This window comes from Lynx rufus, unplaced genomic scaffold (genome assembly GCF_022079265.1).
Source record: "Lynx rufus isolate CCGP_SWC_20201006 ecotype Redwood Valley unplaced genomic scaffold, mLynRuf1.p SCAF_5, whole genome shotgun sequence".
In the NCBI taxonomy this organism is placed as follows: domain Eukaryota; kingdom Metazoa; phylum Chordata; class Mammalia; order Carnivora; family Felidae; genus Lynx; species Lynx rufus.
In genome coordinates this window covers 37,818,229-37,833,847 of record NW_025814867.1, presented here as the reverse complement: position 1 = coordinate 37,833,847, position 15,619 = coordinate 37,818,229, and the positions used below count along the sequence as shown (strand labels likewise).

Here is a 15,619-nt window from a genome sequence, read left to right as displayed (position 1 = left end):
TGATATACATATTTATAAGCAATCACGTTTCTGGAAATATATTAAATGATGGGTCAAAATAAGGTCAGAATGTGCAGAAATTCTAAATCAATTTCTCTTGAGTTTTCTTGCTGGGATCAAAGGAATACTTCTCCCTCATTGCTGCAATACTCAACAAAATTCTCAAACATCATATCAAACAGCTCCTACTGGTCAAATTATTGATAATTTGGTCAAGGCCATATACTGGAGTGCCTTTTGGCTAAGAGGCTTAGTTGTCTCAACCATTCTACCCTGAATAATATTTTCAATAAATTCTTTTCTCAATGAAAACCAAGCTGGGATACAAATAAAATCATATTAAAATCAGAAGGACAGCACTTTTCACAAGTGCAAAATCCTGGAAACAAACCAAATACTTGTCAACAGGAAAGCAGATGAATAAACTGTGTTATATGTACACAGTGATATACAACAATATGAGTGACTCTTAGCAATATTAGAATATAATTCAAAATAAGTATTAGTAATTTAAATACAAGATAATAAATTTCATGTGAAGTTAAAAAGTAAAATGAATGAAAAAGGTAATTTTGTAAGGAATATATTTGTTTGAAAGAAAACTATATAAAAAAAGCAAAAGAACAATGAACATAAGATTCAAGATGGTGATTATCATATTAAGGTGAGGCAGAAAGATGGAATAGGGAAGTATAGAGCTAAATGTAAGTAATATCAAGGTCTTAGCTTTCTTGGATTGAGGGTTCATACGGACGGACTTGTTATAATTTTAAAACAAACAACTACAAATAAAGATAAATAAAAAAAGGGACATGAATGGGTTCATGATGAGCATATATTATGACCAAGAATTTTACCTCATTCTGTGCACCAGTTACAAAAAAGTAAAAATGTAAACAAAATCAGAGAAAGTGATAGATTCAATGCTATTAAACAACAATAAAAAGTTCCTAATGTAGACATGAACAAATTACAATATGTGGATCTTATTTAGATCTTGATCCAAATAAACTATGAAAAGAAAATCTGACATTTATGAGGCAATTGGAAATGTCAGTGTTGACTAAATATTTTGATAATATTACAGATTATTGTTAATGTTTTAGGTATGATAAGGTATTATGGTTATAACTTTAAAGGTTTTTTTTTTTATCTTTTAGAAATACATATTGAGGGGCGCCTGGGGGGCTCAGTCGGTTAAGTGTCCGACTTCAGCTCAGGTCACTATCTCGCGGTCCGCAAGTTCGAGCCCCGCATCTCCATGCTATCTCTCCATTCATAGAGATAGAAAGTAGAACAGTGGTTACCAGGGACTTGGGGGAGAAGGGAATAGTTATTGTTTAATGCGTACAGATTTCACTATAGAATGATCAAAGTTTCAGGGATGGACAGTGGTGATGGCGGTACACAATGCAAATGTACTTAATGCCAGTGAAATGTACATTTAAAATGGTTAAAATGGTAAATGTTGTTATGTATATTTTATCGAAATAAAATTTTTAATCAAAAACTGTACTTACATTAAATCCTGAAAGATCAATGGTAATGGCAGGTCCATCATCCCGGTCACCTTTAGGTGCAATCTGATTAAGCAGATGAAAATAGGCTCTTGAATCCTTCAAGGGAAGAAATGAAATAGAACTTTTAAAATGAATAAAAGCATCATTTGATTTAGGAAAACAGTACTCAAACTGAAGAAACTGTCCTCATCTTGAAGAATGGAATAACTTTGTAACTTTACTTATAAACTTATATAGGCTCCTGAATACACTATGCTGTTTTGCACCTCAAAGCTTCTAGCAACACTGTTCCCTATACTTGGAATATCCTTCCTCACTTTTTCATTTGTTTACGCTCTGAACCATCAGCATTGGTTAAGATTAGGGTCAAGCATTATCTTCTGGAACCCTCCAGCCATTAACCCTCCAAGCCAATAAACTCAGAACTGCCTTGTAACTTGTTCTGAACAACAGAATGCAGTGAAAGTGATATTCTGGGGTTTCCAAGCTCAAGCCTTAATAGCTTCTGCTTCCTCCCTCTTGAAGTTAGCCTCCATGTAGGAAGTCCCAACCATCTGAGACTATCAGACTGTGAGGAAGCCCAGTCTAGCCATGTGGAAAGGCCTCATGGAGACACAGTGAAGCACTACACATGTGAGTGGTGGCCTCGTGCACCCTCCAGACCAGTCCAACTGACAGCTGAATTGCAATGAGTTAGTGATCCCAACCAAAACCATCTGAAGTAGAACCACTCAACCAAGCTGCATGAACCCACAGAATCATGAGAAACAATATTATTTTAAGCTGTTAAGTTTTCTTTTTTAAGGGTAAAGTGAATTCATTTATTTCTGCAGTAGACCTTTGGGCTTCTGTATCATCCTAACCTTTTGAAAGGAAGATACACAGTACATAATACAATTTTATGAGCATCATATTAGACATCATTGGGGTTTATTTCAAGATTCCCTATTTCCAAATAATGCTTCTTAAGAGTGTCGACATACTCATTTATTAATTAAGGCATTGAGGAGAAACAGGGGAAAAAACTCCCTATAGGTAAAAACAAAATCCCAAAATAAGTTTTCTGGGTATACCGATAAATATAAAAATTAAGCTATAACATTTTGAGTGGCTTATTATATAGCAATAGATAACTGAAACATCCATCTACTAGTGTGTACCTGCCTGTGTAACTGGTAAGCTTCTCAAGAGTTAAATCTTTGTATCCCCTGTGCCTTGCAGAATACCCCACGGGAGGGGTTTAATAAATATCTGATGAACTGAATTTTAAAATAAGAGAGCACCCCCAAAATAAAATTTTATTTTATTTTTTTTCACAGAATATCAGCTCTTTTATAATCAAGTGATTAAATTTTAAATGAGCATGTAATAGATGAAAGAGAAATATAATGTCATTTCAAAGAAAGAGACTGTCATCTAAGCCCATTATGACAAAAACACAATCTGATTGAAGGTGTTAATATATCTACAGAAAATGCAAATAAATGCTAATGCTGATTAGTCTGGGGTTGGAGGGTGGGAAATATAGAGAAGAAGGAGTCACAGGGACCGAGTTTGGCAATGCATGCCAGGGAAGTGACCATGGGAGAGCTGTTAGGCATACAGAATGTTACAGTTTCCTCAACAAGCTCTCCCAGTAGGGAGGGAAGCATTGCAGGCTACTTTGGTTGAGAAACATACCTGAAGAATTCCGTTTGTCTACCAATTCCCTGTGCCCTCAGATATTTGGTCTCCTGTTAGCTGGTTATTGGCAAAGTGGGAGTAAGAGTGTTGGACTGGAGAGGTCCACGAGGGCCTCTCGTCCAATGAACAGATGAATTTTTAGTTCAAATTAACAGACTGACATCTTCATTATAATTTAGTCTTTCTGTGGCATATGAAATGGGAAAGTACTTTATCTGCTGGCACAGTGCCTTCTCACAGCTAGTTGTATTTCTTCTTAAATATCAATAAACCAATTTTTTTTATTGCAAAAAGAGTATTTTGTCCTTTTTATTTTTTAAGACTTTATTGAAATTCTAGTTAGTTAACATACAGTTAATACTACTTTCAGGTATACAACAACACAACAACCCTAAACCTCCATACAACACCTGGTGCTCATCACCCATTCCCCCATCCTCTTTCTTTCTGGTAACCATCAGTTGAAACTCATGTTTTTTTAAAGAAAAGATTTTGCAATTATAATTGGGAGCTCCACTTCAGACAGAAAAACACAAAGTTTCGTTTTCTACACTGTGTCATTATGAATTACACTTCAAGTTTATGTCTGAACACCTTTTGCGTTTTTACATTCTATGTCCTTATTTATGTCACAACGTTGAGCATTAAAATATAAACCTTAATGTCGCTGCTGAAGTTGTTGATGGTACGCCATCCTGCATTGGTCAGATGGTAGTTCACCCATCGCAGCAATAATTCCTCTGGAGAAAGCTTCATCAGCTCTTCTAGATCCTCACCCTCATTTAGTAATGCAATTAGAGCTGAGAGGAAAACAATGAAATATAAATTCTTCCCATAGTAAGTAGATGTCAATGAAAAGTAAATATTTTTTATGGTTCTACCTTCATTCCTGGAAATCTCAATATCGGCAAAAAGACCAACTTTGATGATCTGCCAGAGAAGTCCCAAGACCAGGTGAGGTTTTCCTTCTTTGAGATCCTGTGCACCAATGTTGACCACTGTGCAACCAATGGCTGAGGCAGAATTCAAGGCCAGGTTTAAATTTTCCTGAATTGCCACAAGGAAAAATACATGTGAGAAAGTACTTTTCAAGTCTTATCAACTAGTTTTGAAAGTAAATTAGAAACAACAGATTGTGAAAATTCAGATTTTAAAACATACGTAGTATTTACAAAAGCAAAATACCCTAGTCAAGAAAAAAAAAAAACCTATGGTTTTAACCGTCTCTTTACTACTCAATCTCTCTCCCTTGCACTCATAGATATTATATGTCATTTTCATCCTATCTTATTTCTCTTCTTTCATACATCACAATACTACATAAACCCATCATCATGAGGTAAAAAAACTAGATTATCGCAACTTTGCAGTCCTTTACAAATTGAATGAGGCTTCTTTGGGATAAAGTTTCATGGAAAACTGGTAGTATCCCAGCAGATCTATTCCCAGAGCTCTAAAGTTACTGATTCAATATGACAGATTTAATATCCAAATTAACACTTTGCTCCTTTTCAGAGATCTGTCTTTTCCCATTCTATTTTGGAATACGCTTTCAAGCCTCCTAAAAATCTAGACTATTATCCCCTAGAATGTTATCTCTAAAAATAAATCTGTAAAACATTTAGGCCTCAGGCCCATCCTGTAGTTATTGCAAAATAGCTAGATAATATTTTTTATTTTCTTTAACATACAGCATACAAATGTTAAAAGTAAAACCAAACAATAAATTTGTACAATAGTAAGAAACACTGCATTTCAGGGTCAGTGCCATAAAAAATTATGTGACACATGTATTCTATGATATATATGAATATTTTCATCAATCATTAGATACTAAACAAAGCATCCTGACACAAGATGTGAAAGAAAATAAACTTCTCGCAACTGCAATCGGAAATGGCTTCTTGAAGAATTCCTGCCAGGATTATGCAATATTATTGGCTTATTGGAAAGTGGGAGACAAGAAAGCCATGTTAGTCAACAGTCAATTCAATACTTCTCAAGGATAACAGGAAATGGGAGTACCCCTTAATAGTCCAAGATAAACCATGTACCAACTGCCCCAAGGTTGTAGCTTCCTCATAAAAGAGACTAAACAACTTTAGCAGAATCAAGGATTGTATTTGCCAATAGAAATGAAGGATAGAGCTTAGCAGTAGCTCACTTTTAATAGCTGCAGCTGTGGCTAGTGTATTAACTAGTTGCTATTGCTACCATGATACAAGAGTGGCAGTATACCATAGTGATTATAAGGATGGGCTCTAGATCTAGACCACTGGGATCATATCCTGGGTAATTTCTCAGTACCTCAATTTTCTCATAAAATAAACATAGGTATCTTATTTTAAGAGTGCTGGGAAGAGTCAAAGAGGTAATTCATCAGTTTGTTTAGAACAGTGACTGGTAACTAGTAAGTACTTAGTAAATACTAATATCTACCACTGCTCTAGAGATTTTGAGGGGAAAAGTGTGGTGACTATAAATTCCTGAGCTCAATAAGACTTGAATGGAGAAGCTGACTACAGAACAATATAGTAAAAAAGAATAACCCAAATTCTGTGAAATAGTAAAACAGGTGGTAAAACTATACAGTACTCTTATTTCAACCAAGAACAACAGTATGAAGCAAATATTTGTTAATAAAAGCAACTTGGGGGCACTTGGGTGGCTCAGTCGGTTAAGCGTCCAACTTCGGCGCAGGTCATGATCTCACAGGTCATGAGTTCCAGCCCCATGTCAGGCTCTGCGCTGACAGCACGGAGGCTGCTTGGGTTTCTCTCTTTCCCTCTCTCTCTCAGCCCCTCCCCTGCTTGTGTGTGATTTCTCTCTCTCAAAAATAAGTAAACAAACATTAAAAAGAAAAAAGAAAAAATTGTATTGGAAAAGCAACTCGGGGCATCTGGGTGGCTCAGGCAGTTAAGGGTCAAACTCTTGATTTTGGATCCATGGGTTTGTGGGGTAGAGCCCATAGTGCAGACAGCACAGAGCCTGCTTTGGATTCTCTCTCTCCCTGTCTCTCTGCCCTTCCCCTGCTCACATGCATGTGCATGCACTCTCTCTCTCTCTTTCAAAAATAAACCTAAAAAAATAAAAATAAATAAAAACAACTGAATGATTACAATTATATAACTTGAATACTACTACCTTAAGTTCATTCAAAGCACTTTGAATCTTAATTTCATTCAGTACAAAATGCAGCTGAATTTTATTTAATAAAAACCTAGTTTTTATGGAAACTGAAATTACGTTAAATCAAACATTTTACATGAATGGACCTTGAACCCATTATGTTAGGTGAAATAAGTCAGAGAAAGACAAATACTATATGACCTCACTTATATGTGGAATCTAAAACAAAACAAAACAAAAAAATACCAGATTCATAGAGAAAGAGATCAGACTTGCAGTTATCAGAGGCAAAGTGTGAGGGGAGGAAAAATTGGAGAAAGGTGGTCAAAAGGTACAAACTTCCAGTTATAAGATAGTTAAGCACTAGGGATGTAATGTACAACATGATGACTATAGCTAACACTGCTGTATGATATCCAGGAAAGTTTTTAAGAGAGTGGATCCTCTGAGTTCTCATTGCAAGGAGAAAATTTTTGTCCTTGTTTCTTTTTATTGTAACTCTATGAAAAGATGGATATGAGCTGACCTTATTGTGGTAATCGTTTCACAATATATGTAAGTCAAACCATCGCAGTAATGTATGTCAATTATTTCTCAATAAAACTGGAGTAAAAAAAGGTTTCACCTGGGCCTAACCACCCATTAATAAAGGCCTTACATTTTACAGCACAGTAACATGATTACTAGCAAAGGACAAATACTTACAGAAATAGTGAAATGGGTGAGCTTTTTCTTATTAATGGCTCTTTCATCAATTGTATCTGGTTCAGATAAGTTGATCATCTTGCTAAAGAGAAAATGACAATAATTTAGTTTAAGACTCCGAGTTTATTTAAGATAAATAATTTCAGTTAAATAATTTAAGACTTTTTAGTTTGTTTTTGCAAGTAGACAAAACAGTTAAATTTTGAAAAGTAATAACAATCCATTTCTTTAAATATTATACTGTGATTCACATCGGGGACTTACTTTTTAAAACTTAAGAAATATTCCCTAACCTAAAACAAATCCATCACCCACTACAATAGTAATCTTAGCCTTTCCTCCTAAGTTTTTAAAACTTGCATTTTCTTTATGTGAGTCCTGTCTTTATGTCATTTAATGACCATCAACATTCAGCAATCTGAAATGTAAAACAAAGAAATCCTCAAAAAACCAAGTTTCATAAAGTGGTATCAACAGTGTCAAAATTACTGTTGCAGAAAGAGCCAGAGACATGGTTTTTCTAAAACTTCAATAATTCAAACATTTAAAAGAAATTAATATAAAATTTATCTCTAGATTTTAGAATCTATTTTACATTTTAAAATAAAGATAGGATGGGGTGCTGGGGTGGCTCAGTTGGTTAAGCATCCAACTTCAGCTCAGGTCATGATCTCACAGTTCATGATTTCGAGCCCTGCATCGGGTGGGCTCGAGCCCCACTTTGGGTGAGCCCCACTTCCCTCTCTCTCTCTCTCTCTGCCCCTCGGGATTCTGTCTCTCTCTCTGCCCCTTGCTCACTTATGCCCTCTTTTTCTCTTAAAAATAAAAAATAAAAATAAACAAAAAATAAAGACAGGAAAATATCTATTCAGCTCATAATAGGAATCTCCTCTGAAGGTCAGAGGAAGAGATCAGCATTACAGGTGGAGGTCAAGGTCTATTTTACATATTATATTCTAAAAACTAGTACCTTGTACTTGAGGGTAGGTTGGTTTTTTTTTTCTTTTTAAGTAAAAACACAGAAAAAAGACTGAAAGAAATATGCCAGAATATTAATGATAGATAATTATGGGTAATAAGAATATCTGTGATACTTATTCTCTTCTTTGTAAGTTTTCTCTATCTTTATAAACTTAAAAAAAAAAGACACCTGCTTTGTACAAAGAAGTATGCTGGAACTATAGTTACGGTACACACAACAGAGACAAAGAAATGCTCTGAGAGAGTTTACAGCCTAGTGAGCAGAAACATACTGCAAAGAGCCAAGGATATGACAAGATTGATTTAAAACATTAATTTCATTTAAGCACAAATGAGATCTTTCTTTTACATGTCCTCATGTCCCTGTCCCAGTCAATACTCCCTTATTGAAAGTGAAAAAAAAAACCCTTTGAACGTTTTTATTTTATTTTATTTTTAATGTTTAGTTTTGAGAGAGAAAGAGACAGAGTATGAATGGGGGAGGGGCAGAGAGCGAGGGAGACAGAGAATCCAAAGCAGGCTCCGGGCTCTGAGCTGTCAGTGCAGAGCCCCACATGGGGCAGAACCCGTGAACCACAAGATCATGACCTGAACCAAGGCTGGATGCTTAACCAACTGAGCCACCCAGGTGCCCCCTGTGAATGTTTTTAAATACATCAGAGGAATAACTCAAAGTTTTCCTGGGATCATTAAGGAAATAGATGGAAAAGTCACCAGAAAAAGAAGACATTGCTTTTGAAGAAAAATGTGGGGACGCTCTGGTACTTAATTTTCTATGTAATATGAATTCTTTAATACCTACACACTTGTTCGCAGAAATGTAGTTTTCATGGAATGCTCATCAATGGAGACAGAAAGAACATATCTCCCTGAACCTAAAGTTTGACTCACCAAAGAAGGATGCCATCCGCAAGTGATTTGAAAAGACTGCCATCATGAGGATTCATGGGTAGGAGATGTTTACAGTCAGGGTCATCCTCCAGAGCTTTGTTTATCCAGTTAACAAAAGCCACTTTTTCTTCCTCTGGAAACAGAAAATCTTAGTTAGCAAACCTCACTGCACAAAATTAACCATATTACAAAAACATACTTTTTAACTTATGTTCAAAGATAATAAATGCTTATTATTAAAACTCTACTAAAATACTAAAGGGTTTAAGAGGGCATAAGGGCTTAAAGAGAAAGGGGAATTCATTCCACTTTTTCATCTGATATATTAGGGGACAGGAAGATGTATAGCTTAAATGAGCACAATAAATATTCTATTTGATTCTAAAATCTTTACTAATACATATTGTTCCTGAAAGCTAATGAATCAGAAGCTGACACTCAGAGGTCAGATTACACACATACACACACACACACACACACACACACACACACACACACACCAGGGTTAAAAATACAAGAAACAAATTTCCACAACAATAAACTCCACAACCCCCACCAAAATTTACAGAGTTGTGATCTGGGGCTTATAACAGAAATACTAATTTCAATCAAGAGTTATTTGAATGAATAAAACAGCTCCATTTCTGTGGAATTCCTACTATAAGAAAGCTGATGCAAGTCTAGATATGAGGATTCTCAGTCATCTGCATCCTCAACTTCTCAACATATCACTTCTTCTGTGGGTACACTGGTCTTTAGACAGAAAATACTGTTGAGCTAAACAGTGGGAAGAATAGGAAGAAAACTTAAAAGAAAAATGTTCTACTGCTTTATTATTACTCTGTAAATATAAAAATCATTTAACAACATAAATCTTCAAAGAAAACAGTTCCCTTTTTTTAAGGTTTGTTTATTTTGAGACAGAGAACAAGAATAGAGAGGGAGAGTGAGAGGGAGAGAGAGAATCCCAAGCAGGCTCCGCACTGTCAGTGCAGAGCCCAAGGTGGGACTCAATCCCACAAACCATGATCATGACCCAAGCTGAAATCAAGAGTCAGCTGCTTAACCGACTGAGCCACCCAGGTGCCCCATAATTCCCATTTCTATTACAGAGTAGCATATGGTGACTTGACCTTCCCCAATTCCCAGAATTAGGTAATTTCCCTAAGGGCATATTTGGCAGGCACTCCCAAAATGTTATCCATCACTCACACACACACACACACACACACACACACACACAGACGCAGTTACTAATATTTCTCTTTTGTACATATCATAATCTGCCTTTTAAGATTATCTTCTTGCTTCACCATACATACCTCCTCAGAGACTTAGAATCTAGGGATTTAAACATCAATGGGATATAGTACCTTCCATTTTAGTTCCATTTGTGGTAACTTTGTATCTTTATGATAAAGATATACAAAGAAATACAACATAAGGGATATAAATACACCACAAGAGAGATATAAGCAATGTTTTAGAGAATTTAAAGAAAGAAAGAATCACTTCCAGTTGGGGTGGTCAAGAAAAGGCTTTATGGAGAAGGTACAATTTGAAAGATGGATTTTTAAGATGGGCAGGGAAAGGAAAGATGTTCCAGGTATAGGAAATGGGATTGAGAAACTGTTTCACAACTACTAGGATGGCTATAATAAACAAAATGGACAATCACAAGTGTTGGTGAGAATGTGAAGAATTGGAACTTTTCATACATTGCTAGTGGGAATGCAAAATGGTGCGGCAACTTTGTAGAACAGTTTGGTAGCTTTTAAAAATGTTAAACACAGAGTTACCAAAAGACCTAGCAATTCCACTCCTAGGTATTAAGATAAGTTAAAGCATATGTCCACACAAAAATGTGTATACAAATGTTCATACAGCATTATTCATAATAGCCGAGACAACCTGAACGTCTATCAACAGACAAAAGAACAAACTGTGATATCATCCAAAAACCAAAATATTGTACAGCAATAAAAAAATGCCGTATAATGTATGTCACAACATGGGTGATCCTTGAAATTATGCCAGTGAAGGAGCCTGTCAACTCTCAAGTGAAAGGCCACTGCTGTATGATTTCATTTACATGAAATTTCCACAATAGGCAAATCTACAGAAATAGAAACTAGAGTAATGGCTGCCAGAGGCTAGGGGAAGGAGGAATTGGGAGGGACTGCTAATGAGCATGGGGTTTCTCCTTGGGGTAATGAAAGTGTTCTCAAATTAGACAGTGGTGATGACTGTTCAACTCTGTGAATGTGCTAAGAACTAATGAACTGTACACTTTCTTTTTTAAATGTTTATTTACTTATTTTGAGAGAGGGAGAGAGAGAGTGGGTGGGGGAGGGGCAGGGAGCGAGGAGAATCCCACGCAGGCTCTACACTGCCTGCACAGACATTCAATCGACTGAGCCACCCAGGCGCCCCTGAACTATACACTTTTAAAGGGTGAATTTCATAGCATCTCAATTATATCTCAATAAAGCTGCTCTTTTTTAAAAGCTACTAAATACTCCATACCTAGTTCTAGGTAATATTTACATGGGTAATCGTTTACACATGTACATATTCCTATGTAAAAAAAAAAATCATCAACCATCAAGCCATATACTTAAAAATAGTACACTGTATGCTCTTACTATGTGCCTCTTATACCACAATAAATGAGAAAAAAATATATATGGTGACAGACATCAGAAAGGTGATTTCCTCTGGGGAGAAACAGTTCCTGTTCGAGGCATGAAGGAACCAGTGAAAGTGATGAAATGTGTTCTCTTGATCTGGTGGCAGTTACATGGATGTTTACACATGCAAAAATTCACTGAGCTGTACTGGTAAGATTATAGCACTTTGCTAAATGCATATTATATCTCAGTAAAAAGATCTTTTAAAATCTTTTAAAATTTGACAACATTTTCATTAGAATGCGTAGGTAGAAATGGAATTAAGGACTGAATCCCTATCAAAAAATAGACGTAGCATTTACAGGCCAATGACTTTAACCACACTTCTCTAGTGGGAAAAGGATAGAAAAAAATTACAATGGGTGGGAAAAGTGTGAGTATATTGCCATAGAAAAATCCAGTTAGAAAGGAAAACAATCAACAGGACAATTAACAGATTCGGATCTCAAAGGAAAAGGGGGAAAAGTTACTGTGAGTTTTTGTTAATAATTTAAAGAGCACAGTTCGAATTATACTCCTATGAACAAAAGGAACTGGGCCAAAGGTTCTCAGACATCTCGACCACGAGAAGTAAGCTTAACATGGGGTAAGACATATCATCTTAAGAATTAATGTGACTCTGGATTTCCCACCGGGCAACAATCCAGTGATTCTATCAGATTCAGCAAATCAGGTACTGTGCTCTCTAGTCACCCAGTTGCTTGATAATCAGGAATCTCAGGTCCTGGAAAATGGAAGGGAAACGTCCTTGCAGTAAACCTCTCCATAAATTCTCAGGTCAGGCCTAAAAGCAAATTCAATTCACCAGTCAAGATGAAAAATCCATTCAGAGGTCATGACTGAACACAGTCAATGCCGAAATGTAAACAATTTCTATTTTGTTCTTTCTAATCTCTTTGCTGTGTGCTGTGTGCTGTGCCTGACACATAGTAGGGACCCACTGATTTCAGTGATTCTACAATTTTTCATCCTGACAGCTCTGAAACTGAGAGGCATGTCAAATTTGATGGCACATTATAGTCTGATTTTCTTTCAATGGTACATAAAACAATGGTGTGAATTACAATGAACAGCATCTTAGATTTGATGAAATACCAGACTCAGTGAATGAGTCAATGAATGAAAGATCAAACTTAGAGTTGGAAGTTACCTGAATAAGAATGCTGTGTGCCCTCACTGGAAATGGATGATGTTCCTCCAATAGCAGTAATCCCTTCCCTCTTGTTAATTATTTTGCGGAACGTCTTACTGATGTCTTTGCTTTTTAACTCTTGCATCAGCTGGAATGGAATATAAGTAAAATTGAGCCTTGGTCAAATCATCATAAAAAAACCTTTCAACATGAAGAATTACAAGTTATTTAGACTTCTTTATTTATTTGGGATGACATCAAAATAAATCCTCATCTGGGATTCTCACCCTTATTGCTTGTGTGCATAGACAGCACTCATGTCATTTTACCCATAACACAAAATGTACAAACCTTTGCACTGCAAGGACTAAAAGAAACTTAATTATTAAGCTTAAATTGAATGCATTGAAATTATTCTCCTACACTTGTCATGATCTTTTGTATTGAAAACTAAAGAATAACTCCATGATGAAGATTTTTAAATGCTTTAGTGAAGATATTTGCTTGTCTGAACATTGCAAATGCATACATGTTAAAATAAATAAGTCAGGTGTCACAGGAAATAACATAGCTTGGACAAACACCCTCTCCCAATCACTCTTGTGACTGGCCAGACTGAATTTAATCAGTACTCTAAGCAGCCGGAGTGAAGTATTTTTGGGTTTTTTGTTTTTTAATTTTAAAATTTTTTTTAAAGTTTATTCATTTGGGGTGGGGGAGGGCATGCGTGGGGGGAAGGGTGGAGAGAAGGAAAGAGAGAGAATCCCAAGCAGGCTCTGTGCCAACAGTGTGGAGCCTGACGCAGGGCTCCATCTCATGAACTGTGAAATTATGACCTGAGCAGAGATCAAGAGTCGGGTGCTTAACTAACTGGGCCATGCAGGTGACTCCAGAGTGAGTTCTTAAAATTTCGCATCTGATCATGTCACGTCACACTCTCTTCCTCCTACATCACTGGCTTCCTATTGTACTTACGATAAAAATGAAAATCCTACAAGATCCTGCATGACCTGACCCCAACTTATTTCTCTAGCTGCATTCCTTACCTTCACCATCTCCCCCCATCCAAGCTCAACTTGTTTCCAAGTGCTTGAGAGTATCCACCAACCCTGAAGCCAGCCTGTCTCGCACATCATTCATTTCTCCCACTCAACCCCTTTTACCTGTTTAACATCTTACTTCAGATCTCAGCTCGGTCTTCATAGTTTCCGACACGTTCTCTGCATCCCTGGGATCTCTAGCCTCACCAGCAAGTTCAGCTCCTTCTACTATGAACTCTCAAGGGACCCATACTGCTCTACCATAGCAATTACGATAGATCTCTTTTAGCCATTTGTGTGACCCTGCTTCCCCACATGTAAAGTCCCTGAAGGCAGGGATCATCTCTCTTTTTGTTCATTGCATTATTCACACACAGTGCCTAGCAGAACCTAGCTAGAAAGGAGCTCAAATCTTTGCTTAGTGAACAAAGGATGCAAAACCAGACGGTTCACATTTCACAAATATTTAATCAATTACATTAATGGTTATATTTTCATATGAAAAATACAGTCACGGCGGTGGTGGTGGTGGAAGGGTGTGGCAGCTCACTCAACTGCTGGCTGGCAATGGCAGTGTGGCCATCTCTCTTGGCCTGACCTTTTGAAACACAAGATATTCAATATTCAGTGCTACAATCTACTTTTCTTTTGTCAGTTGAGTCATGTATTATTTTTCATCTTGTTCGGTTCCCTGAGCCTTGAGGTACTTTTTAATAATGACACCCATGTTATCATAGCCAGCATTGGGATTTACCTGGTGGCATTTGCTGAAACTAAAGATATCACTTAGCATGAGGAAATAACCAGTTTCCAGGAGGTATAGCTTCCATACCTTAGCTATTTCAGTCACACACAAAAATATTCCATTTCTCAAGACCAAGTACTGAGACATTAAAACATTCTATACACACAGATAGTCAATAAGCACTGAACTCAACTGTAGTCTTACTAGCACATAAGCTATTACTATTTAAATCTGACTTCCAACAACTTGAGAATTTTTTTCCCCTCTGTTTTATGAATTATTTGTGGGCACTATTGTTGTTTTCATCCTACTCATCATTTTAAAGCAGTGTTTTTTCTGGTCTCTGAAGCCAGATTTGACCAGAGAGCAATGACATTACTAAAACTCTTCTCAAAGCAAAAAGATCAGTAACCAGAAAACTGAATTACTTACTGACACAAACTCTTCAAAACTGATTTTGCCATCTTTGTTGTTGTCAGCCACTGATAGAATTTTCTCCACAATCTCGCGCACCTTGTAGCCAGGCAGAGGAAGGCTTGCTTCCTTAAACAGGTCCTGTAGTTCATAGTCACTAACATACCCACTGTTGTCAATGTCTGTAAAGATAAATTATGAATTGTCAAATCTCATTTGCACTCTTTATTCAAGGTGTGCACCCTGAAGGCCTCATGGGAGATTCACAGGCAGGTAGAACCTTTCAGGTTTGTCTCACAAGTGGCAGTAACCTTTTCTCCTGCACCTGAACTGTACAAGGGAGTCTATACACTTTATCAAAATATTCGTAGTAAATGGACTTTATCCCCATAGGTTTAGGACTACCATGTGTATTTTAAGTGCACAGTTTGAACAATGCTCTGACAGATGAAAAACTCAGGTTTAGCAGAACACCCATCCAGACTTTAACCTCACAGAATTTACAAAATGGATCTGCAGGCCCCACATTCTCTATAAAATATGTGCATCATATTAAATACACATAAGGTATCTCTGTTCTACATTTCACTTGGTGGCACTTCTGTTTCATTTGTTAATAATTCATTGCTTCTTCATTATGTATTTATGATACCATTATGTAGGCCGAACCATGTTTGATGGCGTTTTTC

The 15,619-nt window shown here is 36.6% G+C and overlaps 1 protein-coding gene across 1 annotated transcript in view; it reads right to left on the bottom strand.

Annotated features, from left to right (window-relative positions):
• PLS1 (plastin 1) overlaps positions 1 to 15,619 on the bottom strand; it is a 42,933-nt gene that overhangs the window by 24,420 nt on the left and 2,894 nt on the right. The window contains exons 2-8 of the mRNA XM_047099562.1: positions 14,949 to 15,112; positions 12,750 to 12,879; positions 8,910 to 9,042; positions 7,038 to 7,119; positions 4,085 to 4,250; positions 3,861 to 4,003; positions 1,521 to 1,616 (exon numbers count right to left, since the gene is read on the bottom strand). Coding sequence (XP_046955518.1) covers positions 1,521 to 1,616; positions 3,861 to 4,003; positions 4,085 to 4,250; positions 7,038 to 7,119; positions 8,910 to 9,042; positions 12,750 to 12,879; positions 14,949 to 15,112 — 914 coding nt within the window. The remainder of the gene's footprint in view (positions 1 to 1,520; positions 1,617 to 3,860; positions 4,004 to 4,084; positions 4,251 to 7,037; positions 7,120 to 8,909; positions 9,043 to 12,749; positions 12,880 to 14,948; positions 15,113 to 15,619) is intronic.